Source organism: Microcebus murinus, chromosome 17, assembly GCF_040939455.1.
Source record: "Microcebus murinus isolate Inina chromosome 17, M.murinus_Inina_mat1.0, whole genome shotgun sequence".
Taxonomy (NCBI): domain Eukaryota; kingdom Metazoa; phylum Chordata; class Mammalia; order Primates; family Cheirogaleidae; genus Microcebus; species Microcebus murinus.
The window spans coordinates 7,220,414-7,240,315 of NC_134120.1; the positions used below are offsets into that span (position 1 = coordinate 7,220,414).

The following is a 19,902-nucleotide window of genomic DNA, read 5'->3' on the forward strand; positions in this document are numbered from 1 at the left end:
GGAACATATTTGCATTTTATTTGTAGCAATAACTAGGCTATTATACTAGCTTTTTTTCTTCTCCACTTGCACACTTTGAAGAGTAGTTTTGTAATCTTTGTTTCTTTATAAAATTATAGACTTTACAGCTTTGTAGTGTACTTTTCTGCTTCTACAAGAATATTGATTTCACAATTTTAGATACTTGAAAAATGTGAAGACTTTCTTTCAGTGGAATTAAAAATGTGACTTTGAGATATTGCTCTGTTTGGTGGTATTATAGTTGACAGTGAGTATAACTATTAATGACATGTTTATCACATGAGAAAAATAATGCTTTGACTGCTATGTGTTAGTTTCAAATCTTTAAAAATTATGATTAATATTTTTAGTTTTTTATTAACTTATGAAAGTAAAATACTGTATCACTGAGATGGGCTTTTCATATGATATGTTTTGTTGTACCTTATCTCCTTTTCACATAGGTTTCCTTTCTTCTGGAGTACCTGTCCTCTTTGTCCAGGCTTCTACAGTCATGCTTATTGGTAGATCCTGACCTTGTGATTCAGGACGATCTTCTGAAGTCTCTAATCACTAATATCATTGGCATTCTCACCATATGCACCAAAGATTTATTAGGTAAGCTTTATTTTTTAAGTTTAAAACATAAGTGAATACTATTGAGAAAAAAATCTTACTCTGTTCCAGATAGTCATTTCACGATTACTTTTTGAGTTGTTTTTGCCAATATGTTGGAAGGCTTTGATACTGTGCTTTACAGTTTGGATGCTTTTTTTTTTTTAATAGTGTGGATACTTTTAAGTGGTTCCAGGAGACCACTTGAGACAAGTGTGTAGTGTAACAAAGGACTGTCCCTGTGCTGTCAGTTAAATGAGGACAAAGCTCCTATGTCATGTTAGAAAGTGAGGTCCAGGTATTAATTATCCTTATAAACTATGGCTAACACCAAATGACCTAATAAGTCATTTGCAATAACACATATAAGCCAGTTGTTTAAAAATTATTTTTAAAATAAAATTTTTTTTAATTGTTTAAAAAGCTTAAATAATACTTCATAATGAAGTAACTAATCATTTGATATTTCTCCTTGCTTTTCAATTCATTCATATTTAGTCCTTTGAATTATGGATTTGCTTGGTTTTAGATCTGGAAAGTAAAGTATGTTACGATACCCAGCAAAGCCAGTCTTCAGTATCTTATCAGTGTTAAATTATCTCAGTGCTAAGAGCCATAATTCCTTACTTGGAATTTTATAAGTGGCAGTGATATCCTAACTAAGCTTATTAGTTAGACTATGCAATCTCAACAAGGTGATATCTTCTCTGACCCCATAAGAAGTAAACATTGATTCTTGGGAGATGGGAGTGTGGCAAAAAAAATCTTAGAAATTACAATGGTTTGTGGGTTGCCATAGCTCAACTCTACTTGATAGGATTTTATTACTTAGTATTTAATTTCTCTTGTTGGATTTTCTTGGGTATTCCTTGAGAAGCACTGGTCTTGAGTTCATGGAAGATACACAAGGTATACGCAAGATTAGTGCTACAAAACTGATGACTATATGGCTGCAATGTGATGACTTGATCCATTTGTTGATCCCAAAGTCATGCGGCAAAAGGGAGTCTGTGCATCATGGCTGCCATTGGCTGCACTGTGGATGCTTTTTATTGAACCTCTTTTATGTGTGACTTGAGCTTTGAAAGTTAAATAAAAATAGTATATAGTTCATTATTACATAAAAGTTACTTAATCTATCATTAATTATATCAAGTGCTGAAAGGTAAAAATGTCAATAATATCTAAGTGTATATCTAGTAGCTGGTTAAGTTAGATATGTTGTCTCATATCTAGCAAAAAGTAAAAGCTCATTAAAAATATTTTTTAAGGAATCAAGTTTTAAATTACTTTTTCTGGAAAAATAACAATTTTGAATGGTTTTATTAAAATGATTATGTATCGTGTATTTATATAAATTGCCAATTTTTATATAATACATTATAATTATATAAATAAATAAAGTTAAGTTATTCAGCAAGTACAGTTATAAAGTTAAATTCAGTGTTAATAACGCTTTAATTTTTAATTTAACTTTAAATATTTTATTTGGCCATTTTTAAGCTTGTATTGAATAAAAGAGTAAGTTTTATACTTAGTCTTTTTATGTATTAAGTACAGATACCAATCATTGCTATAATCAAAATTGCCTGGAAGTTAGAGTTTTCAAATACCTCATGGGTGCCAAAGAACACCTAGATGGAAAGTCCTCAGTTTACTTTGTCATGGAGTTTGACCAAAGAGGACAAATACTGCTGATGTCATGGTTAGAGAGAGTCCTCAGATAGCCCCTTCTCTCCAGCTTCCATTTACCCAAGTACAGAGATAGGAAAATGTATTTCTCGCCCTAGAAGGTGAATTTGTTGCATTCTTAGCCATAGGCAAAGCTGCAGAATTCTCTTTTGTAGTATAATTTTCTTCCTTGGGTAATACTCTTCTTGGTTCTCCAAATGAATGTTTTCTTTTCTGCCTTGACCTTGGTATATTATGTTTTCTATTTCAATCCTCTACCAAGCTGTTGGAGAGGATAGAGGAAAGAAGAGAAAACTTACTTTTGTAGAAGTGTAACAAACAATGACATGTTTTTATAATATGCCAATATATAGTTCTGAAGTTATGGCTTAATGGACAATTTGTCCTACCTTTTGATTGTTGAGTATGCTTTAATAAGCGGAGGGTTTATGAATGTGTATTTGTATATAGGAGGGTAGAGGAAAGATGTCTTTAAGAAGCAATGGGAAAGAGCAATTAATTGAAATAAATTTTGTATAATGCTACATTGAATTTATCTTCATTTGACAAATATATACCTCTTATTTTAAGTATAATGAAGTGTTTCTGGTGAGTTGTATTTTGAAAGGTTCTTTTTCTTCCTTGTATTAATAACTTGAAATGTTTTGATTAATTTTATAGATACAGAGTTAATATCAGCTTTTTATCACACATGGACACATTTATTTAACCTCCTGACCACACTCCTGAGGAAAGCTGGTGCCATCTCTCTTCCATTTATTACCATGGCTCTGGCCAAGCACTGGGCGGCAGTGATTGGTAAGAAGACACTCTCATAGGCTTGCGCTCTTTCTGCCAATAGAAATTAAGATAATCATTATTCCTGACTAGCTATGTAAATTCTCAAAAATTAAGAAATATGGCATGACATATAAAAGAGGTACCAGAGTGCTTGCTTTGAGGAATTTGCAGTGTTCTTGAGCCTCCAAAAATGAATTTTTGAAAAACTGGAACATATTTTAAGATACCATAAAAACAAGAAAAGCCTGTGGTTTTATGAAGATATATATGATATGATTATAAAATAATAAGATAGATTTTCTTGTGTTAATATAGAAACTTGTCTCTTTTCTGACATATGTGCACTACATGTAGGTAAATTTGTAGTTATAAAATCTTATATACATGATAACATGGAAAGTTATAATAAAAATATCATCTTGTCTCAAGACATCAGGATTTTCTTATAGAAATGCCAAGATTACACTATAATTATTTTTATATTTTTCATATAATAGTTACCTATTAAAATAAATAAATGATTATTTTTAAATAACTAGTCTTTAATTTTAATAAAGTCTCCTAAATTTTAGCATAGAAAGAAACTCTTTTTATGTTTATAACTGACATTTATATTACCTTTTTCAGTAAACTTTTTTAAATGTATTCATACTGAGTTATTTTAAGTTTCTAAGTTATCCACTAATTCGACTCACTGACTTTTTAACATTTATTTTATCATTTGATCATTCTGTAAACTTAAATGTAATACAGTTTTTAAAATTTCAATAGATTTATGGGGTACACTTGATCTTTGTTACATGGATGAATTGTATAATGATGAAGTCAAGGCTTTTAGTATACTAGTCACCAGAATTACATTCATTGTTCCTGATAAGTAATTTCTGAGCCCTCACCTTACCTTCCACCCTTCCCTTTTCTTAGTTTCCAATGTTCCTTATACCTCTTTATGACCGTATATATACCCATCATTTAGCTTCCACTTGTAAATGAGAACATGTGGTATTTGTTTTTCTATTCCTGAGATATTTCACTTAGGATGATGATGTCCAATTCCATACAAGTTGCTGCAAAAGACTTATTTCATTCCTTTTTTTTTATGGCTGAGTAGTACTCCATGGCGTGTGTGTATATGTGTGTGTGTATATATGTACCACATTTTCTTTTCCACTCATTAGTAGATGGGCACTTAGGTTATTATAAAACTTTGCAATTGGGACTTGTGCTGCAATAAACATTTGAGTGCAGGTATCTTTTTGATAAAATGGCTTATTTTCCTTTGGGTAGATACCCAGTAGTAGGATTGCGGGGCCAATGGTGGGTCTACTTTTATTTCTTTGAGGAATTTCCATATGTTTTCCATAGAGGTTGTACTAATTTACATTCCCACCAGCAGGGTTTAAGCGGTCTCTTTTTGCTGCATCCCCAACAACATCTGTTGTTTCTTGACATTTTAATAATGGTCATTCTGGTAGGGGTAAGGTGGTGTCTCATTGTGGTTTTAATTCGCATTTCCTTGCTGATTAGTGATGTTGAACAGCATTTTTTCATATGCGTGTTGGCCATTTGTCTATCTTCTTTTGGGAAAAATCTGTTCATGTCTTTTGCTAACTTTCTGATGAGGTTATTTGTTTTCATTCTTGCTGATTTGTTTTGAGATCTTTGTAGATTCTGAATGTTAGTCATTTGTCAGATGTATAGTTTGTGAATATTTTCTCCCATTCTGTAGATTGTTTGTTGATTATTTCCTTTGCTGTGCAGAAACTTTTTAGTTTAAGTCCCATTTATTTATTTTGTTTTCCTCTTTCTCCTCTTCCTGCTCCTCCCGTCTCCTTCCCTGCTATACAATAATGTTACTTGTTTTGGTGAATAATGTTTTATTGGAACACAGCCACACTCATTAATTTATGTATTGCCTGTATGGCTGCTTTCATGCTGTAACAGTTGATGTGAATAGTCGTGACAAAGGCAATGACCTGCCAAGCATATAAAATATTTACTATGTAGCCTTTATAGAAAAAGTTTGCTGACTCCTGACTTAAGTCTGTGAACCTGACACTGTTTCCCTAGTGATAAAATAAATGCACATTAAATTCAAAACCTTTCTATAAAATATACACAGTTTTACATAATAATACTGTTCATCAAAAGTAACTTACTACATAAACAGTTTTGATGGTAGTAATGTTTATGAAAATATAACCAATAAAAATTGTCATTGATATTTCTTGCCGTGCATGGTGTTATGTTTTTTTAAATCAATTCCATTCCATGTGCTGTGTGTCTTATGGTCACTCTAAACCTTATGTTATCAATAACAATCTTTTCTCAAACTTGACTAATGTTTGAACATGATTAAATGAACATAATTCTCAAGAAACCCTACTGCTAACTACTTTATTTTTATTATGTAACTTAAATTTATACAAGCCTAAATCTAAGTAAAAATTCTTATGGTTATAGTTCTCACACAATCATAAATCTAAAATAACATAAATATCAAACATAACAAAATTATAAATCCAATACTTTTTAAGTTTATAATATTAATATAAAAGAACAAATGTTATTTTGATTAAATCAGTGCTTACAACAGAAATTTAATAATGACTGATTCATTATCAATTCTTTTGAGTTTGACTTAGTTGTTCTTTCTATTCTGTGTTTTGTTTGCAAATTAGTTCATAAGCACTCATGTTCTATTTGAAGTACTATGAAATCTTTATTCATGTATTATGCCAACACTGCATAGTAAGGCATGGCTTGCAAGTACTATTTGGCACCAACTTGTTTGAAAACAGAAACACAAGCACACTTATAAGATGGTAATCTAGATGATCCAGAGTAGTTATTTTACCTTTTTTTTAGGTTAGTACTGAAATCAAATTAAAATGTTAAAAATTCTAGAGACTTTGTATATCCCTAAGTAGACGCCAAACTCATCTAAATACAATCCTCTTATATTGTGTATATGTGTATTTGTAGACACACGCATACACACACTCTCTCTCTTCTTCTTTCATATTAAAAAAAACACTAATGAAAACTAAATAGATTCTTTAAGTATACTAATGCTTACTATTTAAATTACTTTAAAACACTAGAGTTATTCTTATTATACTTGAACTATTGATAGCTTTACTTCATTAGAAATAAGTAAAGTATAAACAATAAATCAGTCTCATTCACTTCTTTGTTTAATTTTGAAGAAATTTTCAAACATTTACATATGAAATTGTTCTCTCTTTTAGATATGTTCTGCAAATGTGTGGGCTTGTCTGTCACATGCCCTACCCTCTTTACTGCCAGCCTGCAGTTCCTTTCTATTCTCTTGACTGAAGAAGCAAAAAGGCATCAACAGGACAAGGACAAAACAAGTTTATGCCACAGTCCAACAATGACATCACTTCTTGATAGTAAAACTCAGGAAAATCAGAAATCTCTAGAACAACTTAATGAAGTAATTCTTCAGGTATGCGATTTCTTGGTTTTTTAAAACTTTATTTAGTGTTTAAATGAATTGACTTTCAGTTTTGGTATTGTTAAAATCTTTTTCAGTCATTTGAGTTACAAAAAATTAATGCTCATTATGACTGACTGTTTAGATAATACAAAAGTATAACAATTAAATTACCTACCATCTCCTGTCCAGTCCAAGCCCTCTGATGTAGACCAGTTTCTTTAATGAATATGATGTAAAAATTTGAAAGGAAATATTACTAATCTAAGTCAGTTTCTCAAAACTGTGTTTCACGTCATGACCAAAATGGCTATATATTTGAGGAATGCAGTTATAATTCAAAATTTATTGCCATTTAAAAAATATATGTACATCTTTGAAAATATTTTTTAAGTAGCATTTGATATATATAAATTAACCACATTTGTCTTTCAGTGAGAAGATAAAAATCATATAAAAGGTAGAAAAGTAGTAGAATTGTGCACTAAAAGATTTGCTACAGGTTCCCAATAAGCCAGCTACATTTTATTGTACAAAGATAGAACGTTGTTCCTGTCTGCCAATTTGTTACAGTCCCTTTGCTGCTTAGAATTTGCAAATTTTCACCTCGTTTTTTGTCTGTGAAAGTCATGGTCATGCAGATATTTCTGGTACAACCACTGTGCATTTTGGAAACCAGACTTGATTATGTTGAGGTGCAGAAAGGTTGGTAGGAAAAGAGAAGAGAGGACGCCTCCTGGCTGGGCTAGAAGCTGTCCTGTGGAGGGCATCACGGGATTCCTCAGGCGACTTTATCTCCCTCCTTTATCTCCTCTATCTCCCTGTAGGATCTGGTTTCCTTTCCAGCATAGATAGGAAGCCTGATAAGGAGACCTCCACATTTTCTCCTTGGTCTCCAGAAGCAATTTCAGAAGCCTGGAACTCTAAGGGGAAAAGGGTCCTCAGAGCATTTCTCTAGAAGCCATTTATTCTTTTGAGACTGCAGCTTCCCTGTAGCTACTACCTAACTCTCATTTCACTCAAGTTTGCTTAGTAGAAAACAAAAACTGGACATTGTCCCAGTTGTCTCATTCCCCATCAGAACTACAGGTTTTATTTCCTAGTGATTAACTGACTCTGATTTTGCACTTTAAAGAATAATAAGCTGATCCAGCCTGAGCAAGAGCGAGACCTCGTCTCTACTAAAAATAGAAATAAATTAATTGGCCAACTATAAATATATAGAAAAAACATTAGCTGAGTATGGTGGTGCATGCCTGCTAGTCCTAGTTCCTCGGGAGGCTGAGGCAGAAGGATCGCTTGAGGCCAGGAGTTGAGGTTGCTGTGAGCTAGGCTGACGTCACAGCACTCTAGCCCGGGCAACAGAGTGAGACTCTGTCTCAAAAAAAAAAAAAAGAAGCAGCAGAAAAACTTAAATTCACACCTTTTCAAAATGCCTTCCCATCTCTCTCCTGTTCTAATTTAATTATTAATTTCCTAACTTTGGCTTTTGTGGAGCGTATTTCTCCTGGGGAAGGCTTTCTTAAAACCTGCTTTCTTCTTCAGGGAATTAAATGATTTCCCCCTTGGAAAAGTGCCGTGAGGACAGAGTGTGGTGAGGGCAGAGTCCTGTGAGGACGGAGTTCTGCGAGGACGGTGTGCCCGGCCCTCCCTCCCTTTCCTAGCCCGGATTGGCAGCTCTGTCGGGGAGCCCAGCTCTTCATGGGTGACTGTGGTTCCTGCAGCCAATCCTGCTCGACCTGGTGAGGTTTAAAGACTTCCTGCCAGGCCATGCCAAGGCTATTTTATTTCCCAACTATTGTTTCCTCTTAGTTGTGCCGTGTTTCAAGGATCCATGATGAAATTCATGATAAATATGGATTCATCCAGGGTGATGAACCAGTTTATAATAGCGCATGTAGGAAAAACTCTTTTGTCAGGGGAATTTGCGAAATTTACCTTGCCCTTATTTTTCCCTAATACTTTGTAATATTCATTGTAAAAGTTATTGCTTATAATCTTTTGGTATTACCTTAGTGGCCAAAAAAAAAATGAGGTATCCTACAGCCACAGAATATTTTAGTGATTTTCCTAATGACTACCTCTCCATTTATTCTAAATTACAAAGGATATAAAGTATTCTGTGTGGATATGGACATATTCGCTAATTATTTAATCCATGTTTCCTAATAAATAATACTTTTCTTGTTCATGTAAAAAGTAGTATATAGATACATGGCATTTGTTAGAAGGACAAAGACAAGTTTAAAACAAAGAAAGTGAAGAGAGGAATTGTACCTATGGTACACTTATGGGAAAATATGTGTCTGTGTAAGGCGGGACAGTTATTAATGGGCCTATTAAACTACAAATGCTGTTTTCTTTGCCCTATAGAAAAAATGCTATCTGAATTAAACTATTATTAGAATACATTAAACAGCACCACAGTATTATAAATAATATATGTATCTTACTGTATGTCCACGTAGGCTGTGGGTTATGCTGAGTGCTATATAAAGCAAAGCAAACTACAGTTTTTAAATTATCAGAAGAAATAGTATTCTAAAATTGATGTCCTTTAAAGTTATATTTAAATTCTCTGTAAAGCCATACTCAAAAAATGTTACATGGAAGACCTTAGGCAAATCACTTAACCTCTTTTGATTCACTTCAAGTGTAAAATAATAGGATTCTATTACATTATTGCTATGTTTCAACCGCCTCTAAAATCTCCATCCTCCTAATACATTATTATATTGGAACATCAATTAAAATGTCTTGGCAAAGTATCTTTTAAATGGCTGCTTTATAGCACTATCCCATAGGGGATATATATTGAAATTATGCATACTTATATATTAAATCGTGTAGATTTATTTTTTCATAATTCCATTTTGAAGTGGTTTCAGAATTTGAATATTCTCTAAGAAATTATTACCTGTCTTTTGTCCAGAAAATATTGACCACGTTTGACTTTAATGGAGATCTTGCCATCCTCAGTTTATGGAGATGTAGTTGTCCCCACTTATGTGCGATTTTCCCTTCCATGGTTTCAGTTATTCATGGTCAAAAAATATTAAATGGAAAATTCCAGAAATAACTCATAAGTTTTGAATTGTACACCACTCTGAGTAGCCCAGGTTGTAAATCATCCCTTTGTCCAGCATATCCATGCTGTATTACATTCACCACCCGTTAGTCACTTAGCAGCCATCTCAGTTATCAGACTGGACAGTTCATGAGAGGAAGAAGGGTGAGTACAGTAGTAAGATATTTTGAGAGAAAGAGACCACATTCACATTACTTTTATTATACTTTATTATAATTTTCTATTTTATTAGTAGTTGTTAATCCCTTACTGTGCCTAACTTATAAGTTAAACTTTATCATATTAATAGTTATATATGTATAGAAAAAAAAACATAATGTCCATACATTTGGTACTATCCAAGGTTTTAGAGATTCACTGGGAGTCTTGGAACAGATCCCTCACAGATAAGAGGGAACTGCTATACTTAATATGTTTTATTTGCAGTATATATTGATAACAAGATTAATAAAAATCTCTCTATATGTAATAAGTTTTGTCTTTAATTGATGTATTAAATTAATTGTGCTCCATTTATTTGATCTGATATCTAAGCATAGTAATGCAAACAAACAACTAACTCTTGTGTCACATTCTAGGAGTTACGTTTTGCACTCATGTTTAGTATATGGTAAAATTCAAGGGTCAGTCTTTTGAAGAGAAGGCTTATATATTTAAGTCACTACTGTGTTGATGAATGTTCACTGTAATTAAAAAAAAATACCTGTTCTTTACATTAAGTACCTTTTGGAAAGAATGCAAAAAAGTCTTGACCTAGAATATCCTACATCACTTAATGTACAGAGGGATTAATCTAAAAAGAGCATAAAATTAAATAAATTTCATTGAGTCCTTTTATTTTCTATCAGAGGTTGATAAAAAGATATTATTTCTTGCTCTGTATCCTCCTGATTTATTTTTTTTCTTTTGAATTTTCACAGTTTTGTATCATCCAGTAGCTAGTCACGTCACTTGAGTTTATTCTTAGCCTTCCTACCTTTGGGCTTCTCACACTTGCAGACATGTCCACCTGCTCTATGTTCAGAGGCTCAGACTGCTTTTCAGTCTGTGATAAGTACTACATGAAAAATGATAGAAATTAAATTCTTTACTCTGACCTTTTATTAGTATATGTTGAAAAGTATGTAGATTTATCATAGGTTAGTCCTGGTTCTTTCTTTTTTATTTGTTTTTGGTTTTTGGCTTTCATATCAGTTTTACCACGTACACGTTTTAGAGTTCCAGGCAGTTCTAAGTTTTTACTAAAAGGAGAAGACTTCTGCCTTCATCCCTCATTTCTCAGAGGTGACCACACTTATACCTGGTTTGGCTAATTATTTTATAGTTTGCCTCCTAGGTCTCTAATTAACATGCGGATATTCCTTTATCTTGATTGTTCAGGTTTGGAGGTTATCTATTGTATTCCTACTATGGAAAATGAGACGTTAGCTCTCTTTCCATGCCCTACCTACCTGTCTGGCCAAAATGAGCTCTCTTCTCATTCCTCCAATATTGATATATCATAATGCCTATTAGAGAATAGGCAGCATGAACAGTGTTGATCTGTGAAGCACTATACACAATCAAACCATGTTGCAGATGATGTTTAACTTTCTTTTCCTAGATAGCTTTTGTTTTCCTTAGGGGTAACTATTATTTTTTTGTTTGCCAACTCTCTATTATTACTAATAAACTTCATGCTCTTTGCCAGCAATTAAATGACCTCTGCATATGTTCAGAATTGTTAAAACTTAGTATCACTTCATCTTCTGGAAGAAATCTCTCCCAATTCCTTCTCACCTACTTGGTATCCATTGTCATCCTGCGCTCTGTAGTTACCTTGTTCTTGGGGAGTTCTTCACCTCCCCGCTTTGTGCAGTTTCCTGCATCCTGTCCCCTATCCCTGGGTTGTTCTCTTCTGATTGACACTCTTCTTTTAGTGTAGAGTCTTTTCTCCCATAGCTTCCAGAGAAAAGGTGCATAGGAGGGTTTTTTGAGATGTAGATGTCTGAAAAGTCTTTATATAGCCTGACATCTATTATAATTTATAATTTGGCTAGTGAGAATTCCAGATTGGAAATCATTTACTTCAGAATTTAGAAAGCATCGTCCATTCCCTCTAATTCTCAGTGTTTCTGCAGAAAATTCTGAACCCAGTATAATTTCTGATTTCTCTCTCCCTGGAAGTTTTTAGAATCTTCCCTTTTTCTCTACTATTCTAAAATTTTGTAATAAAGTACCTAGCTGTGGGTCTGTTGTATCCATTGCGCTGAGCTCTCTTGGGGTCTCTGTCCATCTATAAACTCACAGGTTTTTAATTATATCATTGCCATTCCTTCCAGTTTGCATGCTCTGTGTGTTTGAAACTCCCTATCAAGTTTTCTTTTTCCTATATAATCTCTCTTTTCTGTCATCTTCTCTATTCATTTTAGTCTCTATTTTCTGTTGATAGGCTTTCTTTGGGTGTCTGGTAATCGTGGATATCTCTTCTATTTAAGACTGGGAGACTCAAAGCAGATTGGCAGCCCTGAGCATTTGAGTGGAGCTTGTCAGCTGATAGCTTTACTGTGCAAGGGGACTTGCGGGGATTATTTTGTGGGCATCTTTCCTGGGCCTTGTCAAATTCCCTAGAGAAGAATCTTCTGATCTCTTGCGTGGAGATAAAAACCAAAATGCCAAGTGTTTTGTAGCAAGGTAGGGGAAGAAAACTGGGGTCTCCAAACTTAGTGTGCACAATTTCACTTAGTCTTTCAGATTTTCAGTAGAGAACCCTTGCCCACAAATATGCTTGGTCTCTGTCAGTTCAGAATCTTTCTAATTTATCCTCTTCAGAGGCTGAACATTTAGGTTTTTGCAAGAGTTAGGAGGAGTGCCTTGGCTGTACAGAAATTAGTGAGTGGAAGGCAGATTCTAGGGATCTAACTACTTCTTAGAAACCACTTCCAGGGTTCCTGGTGCTAAACTTCTTCAGCCTTGGGCAGTTCAGTGTATAGACTTGGGTAATATTCAGCTTTCCCCACTCACCACTTAGAATTCAGGGTTCTCAAGCTTAATACATTTGTCATTCACCCATCTGCTTTCTAGTTTCCAGGACTTTGTCCTATGTGTGTGTGTCTGTGTGTGTCTAATTTCAGTCCTGTCATTCTAATGGTATAGGAGGAATAAAAAACACATCTGTGCACACAACTATTTCCTTAGAAGTCTTACCCACCACCCCCATTACTATATATAGTAGGTGTTAGTACTTTTCGATGGGATCGGTTTGGTTTTTCTCAAATCACTAATACACACAATACGGATGTGTATATGAGAGTGATTTTCTTCTTAATGGTGAAGATTACATTTATAGACAAATTAGGATTCTCATAGGTAACTATAATGATTATACTCTACATATATTCATCATTTATAATACTTTCTTAGCTTTTCTTTCCTTTCATCTTCATGGTTACACTCAGCATGGTTATTAAGCATTTGTGAGTCTGAGCATTTAATATCTAATCTATTGGCCAAATAGGGACCTGCCTGGTTGGAAGCAGCGGCCTAAGGAAGGTATTTAAAATGGAATCATCGGCCTGGTGGTAAGGCTGTGAGTGCCCACTGTGCAGGCTTCTCCAGTGGCATGTCACCAAGCCTGAGCCAGTCGGGGCTTGTAAGTGGAGTTGTGTGTAATAATTATTCTATATTGTATTTTGTGTAAAATTAATATAATTGAAGCTTAATTTTAATAATGTGATAAAGCTAGATCATTTTGATTATTCATAGGAAAATTATTCATAGGAAAAGTTATGAATTTGAATTCTATCTAATTTTTTTAAGCAAATGAAGAACATCTGGATTCTTAAACTGGAATTTTTGAACCACTTGAAACTGTAATAAAAATTTATGCATGTATCCACGTAAGCGCTTACGACCAAAACTTGAACCTAACTCTCATCAAGACTATAGAGCTAAAACATCTAGTAAATGGAAAATACAGAGGAGAAAAAACAAGTTAAACAGCATCATGAGGAAGCAAACAGACAAATCTAGAAAGTGGGGCATCCTGTAGGATGACTGATCTACTGTGGTCTACAATCCAATAGCATGAAGGCAGGAACCACAGCAGCAACACAATATTCTTGGTGGTCATGGGGTCATGGGTCATGAGGGTAGTGCTGTAGATTTAGGAGATATGATGTGAAGACTTCATTGGGTCCTGATTCCAATAAACCAACTGGGAAAAGACATTTTTGAGAACAGAGAAAAAAATCTGAATTTTCACTAGATATTAGATGATTTTGAGAAATTATTTTTAATTATGTTAGGCATGATAATCACTTTGTAGCTATGTATACTAGAATATAACACTGTATGATATCTAGTAATTTACTTTAAAATCTTCAAAAATTTTTAGAGAGTGTGGAATTTGTTATTCTGTTTTTCTACTTTTGCACATTTGAAATGTTTTTATGAAAATTTTTGTCACTCATAAATTCACATTTATAAAGGAAATATACCAAAATGTTAGTATTTTCAAAATTATAAGTCATTTTCCATTTATATGAGTCAAAAAATTAAGCAATTTTTTTTTTAAATTATGTCATATGACAAGTACATGTGACCATAGAAACAAAAGATGGAAAGAACCAAACTACCCAAGATACAAGGGTATGTTAGGTGGAAATGGAAGGAAGGGAATGTGTCCTTAGAAGGAGAAAGGAGGCATTTGATGACAGTTCTCCTGTACAGCAGTTTTACAAGGACTTGTTTTAATAAGTATGTATATATGTGTGTGTGTGTGTGTGTGTGTGTGTGTGTGTGTGTGTGTGTGTATCTGACCTGGTGTATTTCAGTAAGTGCATGAACTTGCTATGTGTTAATACTAAATAAAGAATTTTTTCTGTAGATGATGAATCTTTGAGACTGATTGTTGGCCTTTTCCATATTATAAACTCTTATATAGCCTCATCTACATAGAGTACTCTCAAATATTAATGATTGATCAAATTCCAGTGAATTTCACATGATAGTTGAAACCTAGCAATATGTTTTATGTAGAAAATGTCTTTTATTCACAACAGTTTTACTCCAGATTAGAATTTTCTTCAAGGTAGTTTGATCTATATTCTCTGCAGTGCTATGAGGGAAAATCCTCCAAAGATATCCTGAAAAGGGTTGCTGCAAATGCACTGATGTCCCTTCTGGCGGTCAGTAGAAGAGCACAGAAGCATGCTTTGAAAGGTGAGCCATATGACATGTCCTCTGTCTTTATGGCTTATTGTTGATTTGTATATTTTGCTGCTTATTTTAATTTTGGGGGGACTCAAAATGTAAGTAACTTATAATCTCAATGTTACTAAAAAATATTTTTCCCATATAAAAACACCATATACACGTATTACTTTTTAAATAAAAAGGTTATATATGTAGATTATTTTTGTTTAATGTGTAATGATTCTTATTCTAGATAATCTACATATAAATATTAGAGAAGCTAATGAAAGTAACACATTATTCAGTTTCATGATAACTAAATATTAGTATCCACAAGCACATACTGCCAACCTGAAAAAATAACTACATAATTTTGATGGTAAAAACAACTGCATCAGATGATCCTGTATATCCACATAAATTTCCCCTTTACAGTGTTGTAGTGTTTCCTCTGGGCATCAGGGAACATATAGGTCTGAGAGTTGAGGGACAGTAACGGCAATGTCAATCCATTAATTTCAATTGTAAAATTCATTAATCTCTTACTGAAAATAGTAAAATGAAGTGAGTCAGAAATATAAAATGTTATCTTTTTGAGAATCCATTATATGTGTTTTTAACTTATTTGGAAATGGAATATTCTTTTGACTGTGACAGACTTTATCTTTCAGCCAGTCTCGTAGACAATTGCATGGAGCAGATGAAGCACATTAATGCACAACTGAACCTAGATTCCCTGCGGCCTGGGAAGGCAGCACTGAAAAAGAAGGTCATGTGAATTCTGAAATTCTGGGTTAATTCTGGTATAAAAGGGTATATTTAGAGACTGTCTCTCCAGTGCCTTTGTGCCTATAAATGAGCACAAAGTTGAAAAAAGTTTGATTTAAAAGAAAGGTACAATCAGAGAAATTAATGAGGTTTCTGTATTAGCAGGTTGTTGGCTTTTTTTTTCTTAATTCTCACTTGAAGATGTGTAGATGACATTTATGTATTCTATATTTTTGTTATAAACATTTGGAAATATCCACATGTGCATGATACTATACCTATTAAGTGTCTTCTGTGTGTCAGGCACTATTCAAACAATTCCTATTTATTCTCTCATGAATAAACATCCATGAAAACATGGTCAACACAGCTTGTAATTGATGAAGCTAGTATTTGCCCCATATCTGGGGCAAATGTTAGTCCTCCCATGACTTCTCACTTTTCTAGCATTGAGTGTGCTAGACCAAACTGCATATTATGTAAACTAAAAATAACATAGTTATTATTATATTATAACTATAGTTAATAATAACTATGGTTAGTAAGATCTGCTACACACTTATTCAGAAAATGAATATGTATGCATATCTATAAATACATAAGTATACATATATATGTGTAAGAAAGACCATATAGCAGCTCTCTGTGTAATAACTAGTTTCTACCACATTTAATAAGAAACCAAGACAGAGCCTTATTTAATAATCTAATTGATGCAGGGGATTGCTTACATATTTGTTGGGGTTTTTTCTTGCCTCTTTTCCTTTTTCCAAAGTAGAAGCCAAAGGCCCTTACTTCATCATTGAGAAAGTGAGCCAACACCTGATATGATTGAAAACCTGTCAGTACCTGCCTCACTTTATTGAGATGAAACATGAAGGCTATTATATATCCGAGTTCCTCCATGCTTGATAGAACAGAAATAGCTTTTTCGTGGTAGATGCACTTCTTGAGATGTGGTCATCTTTCAGAGATCGTTAGCTTGTCAGTACCCTCAAAGTTATGGTGGTCAGGCATGATTAGAGCACAACTGTGTTGTACTGTGACCCAAAGGGGAGGGATTACTATATATAAAAAGTGGAGTATGCTGTTGTGTTCACATTTTTCAACTGCTTTTTGTTTAAACAGGAGGATGGTATTATTAAAGAGTTAATCATTGCCATGCAGCTCCTAAGAAACTGTCTTTATCAAAATGAAGAATGTAAAGTAAGTAGAGCTGCTTTTCAAATGTGGGTAGCAGTGCAGTTTAATTTTTGTATGAGATAATATAGTAGGAAAAAATAGAAAACTCTGAGTTTTATTTTTTAGATGCACAGTTGATTGGTCCTTAAACTAAGTGGTAATTCTCAAAAATGGATGTACCTAATCTTGTTATTTGTCAACATTCATTATATTTATTTTATATCTGTGTTTTAACTTTATCATTTAAACTTCACAAACTTCAGCCTCGTCCTGTACTGTTAAGCATTTTAAATGTTTCTTTACTAGGATGGAATGAATGGCTGGGTATGTCTCTTAAGGTAGATTCTTTAAAAGGGAGTTGTCAGAACAACTCTCCAAGGAAGTGAGTGGAGGTGTCTGTGTCTGTGTCTGTAAGGAAAGGGGATGAATGAGTTTCCTGCTTCGCAGTAGAAAATACATACTATTGCTGCCTAGCGTGCCCATATACACCTAGAGGAAAGTCCTTCTAGTTCTGCTGACTCCCTGTGACCACTTACAGAGCCCCTCCCTCTGAAAATCCTTGAGGTGTTTTGCTTTGTCTGTAAGCATTGATGCTGTTGTTTTAAACCATTCTGTCAGTACTGTTGTACAGGATATACTCTTTTGGACACTTTGATTTGCTTTGTTTATAGTGATACCACACTTTTGAAGCACTAGATTAATGCTTTAATATGGAAATACCGTGGAAAATGAGTAAGGCAAAGATAAATTATGAAAGCTTCCTTTGCTTTTTAATATTTTACCTTTTTTGCTCTTGTGGTAAAACTGAAGAACACATACTACATCTGGAAAATGAACTATTGAACATTTATTCCTTAAGCTATGTTAAGTAACATGACTAACAATTTACATTTCAAAACAATTTGATGGGAATCAAGTATTTTCTTATACATTTTATTAAAATTCCTAGTATATGAACTTTTTGTCAAAATAAAGATGTTATTTACTAAATTTATGATTTCTTCATTCTAAATATTATCCTTGTGACTGGATGCAATTAATATTCATCTATGACAACTTATTCAGGTAATACTCTGGAAAACTTTACAAATAGGATCTACCTATAAAGATTTATGAGATGCTAGCCTGGCTACTAGTTATAAACATAGTGCCATTTGTACCATAGCCATTTTTAAAAGTATAATCTCTGAAAAAATTAAAGCATTTCTATATTTCTAAGTTGTTTAATAAGTAAATTTTAGAAAGAATGTATATGTTACTCTTGAGTGTAAATATAATCCTGTTGAGGCAGAGATTCTTAATTTCCTTTCTTTTCCAGCTACCCTGAGGTGTATGGCATGCTCTCATTACTAATTGTTGGTCACTATTGTGCTAATTCATTGGGTCACCCACAACGACCCTACCCTGGTATATGCATATGTATAACATTGAGGAGTTTTTATACTGGAAAGATCATAATGGCTGCAAGGTGAATTAATCAATGGACAAAATTAGAGGGAGGGAACTGTCATAGTCCAGGCAAGAGATGATAAGACATTATCTTAGCAGGTAGAAAGGGGAAGGACAGTAGGGAGTACATTTAAGTTTTGAGGAGAAAGAAGAGAAATGTCGAATGACTTCGACTCCAGTTTAAGCTGCTAACCAATGTGAAGAGTGCATGATAGAGTAAGCACAGGTGTGAGAGACCCACATGCTACTGTCAAGAGTATTTGGGGCATCCAGGTGATAAACCACGTATAGTCAATAGATTATGGGTTTAGGGCCCTGAGTGGAAATATAGGCTGGAGATATTAGGAAGTATTAGTGTATAGGTGGTTTTGTAGCCATGACTATCGTTGAAATTTCCTAAGCAAGTATATAACAACAGCCTAAGTCATATCTTTGAAAAATATGAACATTTAAGAGAGGACAGAAAACAACCGAGAAAGGAATGCTGGAGATAGAGTTTGGAGGTGATCTAAGATAGAGTGGCAGCATGGAAATTAAGAAAAAAGAGACTAGCAAATGCCACAGTGCCTGAGGTTTTGGCAGTTATGAAGGTGGGAGTGATCTCAATAGAATCACCAGGGAAGAAAATAAATTGAAACGAGCTGAAGATTAAATGTAAGATGGGGAAATGATAACCATAAGAGTACTTTTCTGGAAGCTCTATCGTGTAAAACTCCATTAATAATTTGGGACATATAGGATTTAAAGGACATTAGTATGTTTGTTTCTCCTAACATATAAATTACTTGAATATAAAGAGAGAAATGAGCAAACTGGGGACTAGTTATTAAAGAAATAGGAAGAAAAGAACTGATCGGTGGATAAAGATCCCTGAGGAGACAGGAAGGGCTGTATTTCAGAACACAGATGGATCTATCAATCTGATAAAAAGAAGAACACCTGTTCTTCACTTCCAGGCAGACAGGAAAAATGAATGGATGGAAATACAGATAAACTACATGGATAGAATGACAGAGTAGATAAGGAGTTTATACACAATCATTTCTGTCTTCTCTGTGATACAGTAAGCAAGGTCATCTGCTGCGTGCCAAGCTTCTAGCAGGGGTCCTCAAACTACGGCCTGCGGGCCATATGTGGCCCACCGAGGACATTTATTTGGTCCACTGGGTGTTTTTGCCACGGCTGCCTGTGGCTTAGCAGCCGACTTGTCCTGGGCCCACAGTGTACTCTCCAACGGTCTGAGGGACAGTGAACTGGCCCCCTGTTTAAAAAGTTTGAGGACCCCTGTATCTAGAGTATGGTGAACATGGGGAAAAACTTTGGGAAGAACATTGGGAATGAGTTCAAAGCTTACGGAGAGTGTTGAACGTTGGGCATAACTTCCTGTCTTATTCTGCCATTTGATGCTACATAAAGTCGTATAGGGTATGTATTTGTGTGCATGCACAGACGTGTGCACATGGATCTACATATTACCTCGTAATTCCTATTCATTTAAAAAAGATATTGTTGTACTTACTGCAAACAGCTGTATCTTATCTGTAATATTGTCCCAGTGGTAACTGATCTTTATAATAAAGATTATGAATCACTTAAGAATTTATTGATTTAATATAATATTTAGACTGAATTTTACTATATTCAAATTACTCAAAAACAGTAATTTACTTCTGTTACATACAGAGAGAAAGGG

General features: G+C 34.0%; 1 protein-coding gene across 1 annotated transcript in view; it reads left to right on the forward strand.

Annotated features, from left to right (window-relative positions):
- The window catches only part of RTTN (rotatin), a 151,787-nt gene that overhangs the window by 114,742 nt on the left and 17,143 nt on the right, over nt 1-19,902 (forward strand). The window contains exons 38-43 of the mRNA XM_020282122.2: nt 465-618; nt 2,968-3,105; nt 6,339-6,559; nt 14,732-14,837; nt 15,482-15,579; nt 16,707-16,784. Of these exons, the coding sequence (XP_020137711.2) occupies nt 465-618; nt 2,968-3,105; nt 6,339-6,559; nt 14,732-14,837; nt 15,482-15,579; nt 16,707-16,784 (795 nt within the window). The remainder of the gene's footprint in view (nt 1-464; nt 619-2,967; nt 3,106-6,338; nt 6,560-14,731; nt 14,838-15,481; nt 15,580-16,706; nt 16,785-19,902) is intronic.